Source organism: Atractosteus spatula, chromosome 14, assembly GCF_055471065.1.
Source record: "Atractosteus spatula isolate fAtrSpa1 chromosome 14, fAtrSpa1.hap1, whole genome shotgun sequence".
NCBI lineage: Eukaryota > Metazoa > Chordata > Actinopteri > Semionotiformes > Lepisosteidae > Atractosteus > Atractosteus spatula.
The window spans coordinates 3,684,428-3,690,836 of record NC_142719.1 but is presented as its reverse complement, the minus strand read 5'-3'; the positions used below and the strand labels follow the sequence as shown (position 1 = coordinate 3,690,836).

The following is a 6,409-nucleotide window of genomic DNA, read 5'->3' as shown; positions in this document are numbered from 1 at the left end:
TGCTGACGCAGCTCCCTACTTGAACTTTTTCCAAATGTAGCTTGAGCTCAGTAGCTCAGACATCACCAGTCTAACCCTGAGTCACCCCACAACTGGCAGTGTGAAGCCAGGGAGAGGGTTGGGTTTAATTGTCAAGGACTCTCTTGTTTACCTCCAGGCTGACCGTGATGTCATGGAGAGATGCTGCTCTAGTCCAATCAGAGTTAACCCTCCTGTAAGGCACTGTGGAGCTTCCGGCCTGTCAAAAAATGAATGACGTGATGGGAGGGCAGATAGGAGGGGCTTGCCCATTCATCTGTTTGCAGAATGGAATCATTGCTAGGAGCTGAGATGTAAGCCACTGGTGATAACAGAATAAGTGGGTATAAATAAAAAAACACAAAATTATAAAGAGAACTGTATTACATCTTTAATCAACACAGAAAAGCTGACAGAGAGAAACTGGTTCCAGATGATCAAGAGGATTAATTCAGCAGCGGAAGGTGAAAATACATTCTAACATCACACTGCCAAAAACCATTGCTCCACTCCAGGGCCTGAACACCAGAGATGCAAGACCTGGAAGCCTTTAAGCAGCAGCACCCAGGACATCAGCACCACAGGTAATGACAAAGACGTGATGTGACAAGATCACCCAGGCAGTGACACCACAAACACAAGATGAAAAGAAGGGGTGGTTGTTGTTGATTCTGTTCTCAGTGGTCTTTCAAGTGAGATATGCAGTCAGGAACTCAAATCAACAACACTTACAAAACCAAATGTCTATTTTTTTTTTACACACAGCTTTCAAAAGGTTGGTTTACATACAGGTGATTAAAATAAAGAACTAAGCATGTACCGTAGCACATAGCAGAGGTCTGCATGCGGCTTCATTACATGCCCTGAATAAGGGAAAAGCTGCAGGCACATTCACAGCAGCTTCTCAGGCCTGAGGCTGCATTTCCCATTGATAAGGGGGGTTGGATTATAGAACAAACGAACTGGGCTATCTGTTGCAAAAGGGAAAGTGCCTCATTCAAATGTCGGGATAAGAATGAGTAGTCCTCTCCTGCAGTGGTGGGATTTTAACCCCAAGAAGAGGCAGTTGTGCAGCAATTCCTGGGAGTATCTGCAAGCAATCCATAGCAGCAGGAGGTTTAGCACAAAGCCCTGTTGCTGATGCTGACGCTATCAGGGAGCAGGGCAAAACGGCTCCTGTCTGATGCTCAGCCTCATGCGCTTGTTGCCCTTCCAAGGCCACGCGGTGTCCTTCGTCAAGAGCCCGCTGCCCCAGGGAGAAAGGACTCGTTAGAGAGGGACACCACTTCAGGTGGAAACCCTGAGCAGAGAAGAATGCAAGCAACTTTTTCACTGCCTCTCATCGGAGACTCAGCAGACATCTTTGAAACGCACTCCAGCCACTGACGCTTCAGCGCAGGAGTGTCAAAGTAGCAATACCCCACCACCACCACCACGCTCCTGTTTCAAAGGCGCTGGTGGAGTTTCCCAGAGGCCCCCAGGACGGGGGAGCTGCTAGCACAGGGAGAACCTGCGGGCGTTGATGTTCATCTTGGTCAGGCCGATGTGTTTGAGCGGCATGGAGAGGGCGAAGGCAGCCTTGAGGGGGATGTCGCAGAGCAGGTCGGACTCCTCGCCGCACTCCTCCAGCCCGTAGGTGGCGTCGTCGAGCATCTCCCGGTGCCGGTGGCACACCTGCTCCACCTTCAGGCGGTGGATCTCCCCCCGCAGCTTCATCAGCTGCCGTGCCAACTGGTCGTCCTGCACCTGCATCTCCCTCTGGACAAGGACAAGGACAAGCACAGCGGGGGGGAAGTCATTACACACCTGCGGACCTGTCACTCAACATACTGTACCGTCGCTCCTGCTCCCAGCGCCAGTACCGATTCCGCACCTCAAGACGCTTCGCGGCCGTATTGATCTTGTCTTGCTTAACCGAGCAGCTTTTAATCACTCCTTTCTGTCTCCACATGATCGCGCTGGCCAGACGTGGCCGGACCAGGCTTCTGCCTCAAGCTGTGCTGCTGCTCCTGCTGTTCAGCTTGGCCACAAGACATCGGGCCTGTTTATTCACTAAATTCAAGCTCAGAGGCCATGGCAATGGAGAGAAGTAATACCCGCAGTCTCCAAAAGGAAGAATTCCCTGACATCATGTACTTTACAGGACAATAGCACATCCCCACACATAACTCACGCTGAATGGTTCTACATCACCTCTTATAGCAGGCCTTTCCTTTGAATCTATTCCTTAATTCACTGTTAATTTTTAAAGATCTGAATAACTGCAGAACATTACAATGATGCACGCATTGGTATGATTTTAAACAAAATAATTGCCAAGCTACTCTACCTGGGGCTCATAATGAAACTCCATGTCCTCTCTGTGCTTCCCACCTGTTTACTGAGGGAGTGCCAGCTGTGTGCGAACAGACTTACATGCACAATACAGGTCTCCATCAAAGGGAAATCCCTGCTGATGGCCAAGTCCCCTGGCCCCTTAAAACAAACAACTTTCTCCACAGGGTCTCCCTGTGTTTCAGGCTTGATGGTAGTGATTAGATAGAGGTCTGGGCAGATTGGTGAACTGAGTGGAGTCAAGACAAAGTTCAGCTGCACACAATACAGCAGCAGAGGCATGGGTCTGATAGATTTATCTCAAGGCACGTTTTCCCGTGCACGCCTAAAGCAAGTATGCACATTACCTGTCACTAGCATAACCAGCAGTTGGCTGTGTAGTCTACCAATTGAGTGAAAGACTGTAAGCATCTTACCAATTAAAAAACAGCCCTTTAATAAAGTTGTCTTTATTTTAATTGTCGATTGTAAATTGAGTTGTGTTTGTCTGGATAAAGCATGCTGTTATTATCATTATTATTATCTCTGTTACTTAGGGGGTTTTTTATTCTGATTTTAAAATTTGTGGAAGGAATTTTAATTTTGGGGGAAAAAAATTCTACTATGCGGATCAAAAAGTTAATGGTGGACCAAAAATAAAAAAAACGAATTTTGTTTTCCCTTTCATCAAAACGGACCTAACATTTTTAAATGAAAAAAGCTATTCATTTCGAAGCAAAGTTGAAACAACGCGCAACAAAAGCTGTTATGCATGTACTGCCAGGTACTGTTTTATTTGTATTGTTTAAAGTTTTTAACATAATCGGAGTTTTGGGGTTAAGGTTCCTAAGTACCTCAGAAACGTTTTCCTATCCAGAGAAGCGTCAATCTAAGACATCACGCTGTATTTAGGACGTGAACTTTGGAGGTAACCCAACAGTCTAAACAGGTGTTTGCCTACAGAGTGACATTTAAATTCCCCTCTTACGTTCACAGAAAAAAAGACAAAAGTTGAGTACAACCAGGTGAGATCTGACGTTCAGAAGATATATATAGTAAAGCCTCGAACACGCCCTTGATGTTACAGGTGCAGCGTGTGACCACATGAAACAACATTTATTTTTACACTGCTTTGGAAAAGGTTAATATCCCAGACTTTTATTGATTAAACGTGCAACGCGCACGGGTTAAAAAAATAACACAGAAGTGTTGATTCTGAGGAAAGACAAAAAGTATATTTTGAATTCTTCTTGTTCATTCCACAAATGCAATGAAGCTGTCAGGTTAAGACGCAGTACATCGACGAGGTAGTCTTAAGACAGCTGAACCGAAAAACACACTCTACAAAGCCGACTGATTTAAAGGCAGGTAGAGGTGTGAACTGGAGATGAACCAGCTCGCCAGCAGGTGGGAATGTATCCGCGAACAGGCGCTTACCAGTTCTTTTCTGAGCCAGTCCAGGGCATCATCCAGCGTGTCAAAACCGCAGATGTTCCTTACAGTGACGTGGGAGTCCCTGTTCTTACAGCCTTCGAGGTCCGAACGCGTCTCCTCTCCAGCTCGGTACCCCACGCCGGCGCCGCGCTGCGGCTCGGTTCCGCTCTGCTCGCGGGTGCCCCGTTTCCAAGGCCGGCTCTGCAGCCTCTCCTTCCACTCCAGATAGGAGGGTCGCCGGGTCTGGAGCTTGAGCTTCTCGGTCAGCGCTTTAACGCTGTCCAGGTCCTCCAGCTCCCCGTCTGAATCCTCCTCGCCTCCGAGCTCTTTGAACTCCATCGTTTGCGCGGAGGACATCTGAGCCAAAAACTCAGTTCTCCAGCGCAGTCGCTCGGTCCTGTACTGAGAGTCCTCTTGCTGTCAGCCACTGAGCCGTTTACCCTGGGAGGATAACTGTTACTTAAGTCGGAGGTGCTGTCAGACTCTTAAGAGTACGATTCCCATTATTTTTATAGCTCTGCGGAGCCGCCCCTGTTTCTGTTCAGAGGAAGCGAGCCAGAGAGAAAGGGAATAGAGATAACGTAACTAGGGAAGTAAGTCGACCGACAGCCTTCTGTTAGCGGTTGTTATTTCAGCTAATTAACAAATAAATGTTAGCCTCAAGGTTCCCCGACGTTACACTTTCCTGTGGAGACTATAAATATTGCATGCATTATGTTAAGTAAATAATGCTTAACCTCCTTACTGCTACGGTTTTCCATTGCGTTTAATAGGCTCGGGATGTGCCATCAGGTAGATCTTATCGTTAGATTAGCAATGGGACACAGTCATTTGTAAAAAAAAAAAAGGTGCGCATACAAACATTTAGTGTTCATCAAAAACAATTAAAAGACATGTATTTGTTCAGGTCGTTTTGTGTGAGTCTGGGTTGTAAACGATTCCAGAAATATTTATCTTCACTGTAGGGGACTTCTGTAAAGTTTAAGTACACAGACGATGTGGCCCGGCAGGATTGTATACCGAGGATGATAGAGAAGGGGTGGAGAATTACTTTGAACAGATCAGTAAACTAGAAAGGCGGCGTCTGTCAGGCGTGCTTCATATATATATAATGTTGATAAAACCAACCAACTGGCTACTTGTGATAGTAATATGTTAGATTTACCATCTCTCTCACCCTGTAGAGGCTCTTCAGTGTTTCAAATGCCTAGGAACACAAATGGACGATCATTGAACGTTTCCACAGAATGCCAATGGCATTTTTCAGAAGGCTAGGCTAGTCAGTGTAAAGTTTCAATCGGGAAGTTTAAAGTGTTTGGGGGTTAATATAAACATTTTAGAGAGAACGTTAGTAGAAAGCATCCTTACCTTTGGTATCACGGTGTGGTAGGCAGCCTGAGCATTAAGGGCAAGAGGAAATGAGCCTGAATTGTTAATACTGCTAGTAAACGTGGCCGTCCACAGAGCTGATATTATATTGTAGCTCAAAGGAAAACTCAGCTGATCATTGACGACCCCTTTTCAACAGCTACCTTCAGGAATGCGTTTTAGGCCAAAAAGAGGCTACTAGAAATCTTTTGTTCCCTGTGCAATCGGTATGCAGTATTAAACGCAGTTAAGTGATTGTTTTCTGTACGAAGCTGTCTGATGAATGTAATGTTAGTGTCATATTACAGTAACACAGTGGGCAGAGTGAGATGTCGGTACGTACGTGTACTGTATATGTATTGTTGCGTGTCTAGGACTGTTGTTTGTTTTTAACGCATATTTATTTTCTGTTGAGTGTTATTTGTTTTTTTATTTTATTTTTATGCTGCTTCCACCCTTTTGGATGGACAATAAAGGTGAATAAAGATAAAGATAAAGGCTTATCCAAAAGGACACACCATTCATAAAAGTATGATAGCATAAACCTATTTATGGCATCGTAAATTAAAATCCATTTGAATCTCATTTAATAAACAACGTAAGGTGAACTACTGAATACTTTCTTTTCTTCTAAAAGCGCCCCTAGACACAAACCTTGCGAGTGGACTCTTAGAAACAGTCTTACTAGTTCGACAGAAATATTACAGTTCTGCAGAGAAGCCTGTAGGCCAACTATACGCTATTTTCACAAAGGCCAAGACGAACTGCAGTGGTGAATCAGGGTTACACGCTGGTGCGATTTTTAGGTTTGGCCTGCAATAGCCGAACAATCAATGTTCGTCTCTAACTCTCAGGAGAAAGAATGACCATTAGGACTGGCGTGCCGCAAAAATTAAATAAAGACAACCGCGAACATCTTTCTCCCTATGTGTGTTCAAACACCCAAACATTTCCAGTAACAAACGCGGCGACAGTGGGTTTAGGTAACTCGCTGACACAGCAGATAAAACTGGAAACTAAACAGACAGGTAGATGGAATTTAAAAAACGCAAACAACTCAAGTATTGTTTAAAAAAAATAGGCACATTGCTTTATGCATGGGTACATTCCGGGTTTCCAGCGTGCGACATTTCCGCATGGTTCGACTCAATTTCCTTCATCGACAGGTGCCTGTTAACTCGCACAGTAAAAATGTAGGTACGGAAAGTGTGGGCAGGACCGAGGTTATAAGTCACTTAAGAAGTAAGGTGCCTGTTTAAATAGACAAATAGCGCCC

General features: G+C 45.2%; 1 protein-coding gene across 1 annotated transcript; it reads right to left on the bottom strand.

Moving 5' to 3' along the window:
• Positions 1-387: 387 nt before the first annotated feature.
• fam167b (family with sequence similarity 167 member B) lies at positions 388-4,972 on the bottom strand. The gene is made up of 2 exons (XM_088932375.1): positions 3,769-4,972; positions 388-1,776 (listed from the first exon to the last, which is right to left on the bottom strand). The coding sequence occupies exons 1-2, from the start codon at positions 4,120-4,122 to the stop codon at positions 1,513-1,515; spliced, it is 618 nt and encodes a 205-aa protein (XP_088788501.1). The 5' UTR covers positions 4,123-4,972; the 3' UTR covers positions 388-1,512.
• Between the last annotated feature and the right edge of the window lie 1,437 nt (positions 4,973-6,409).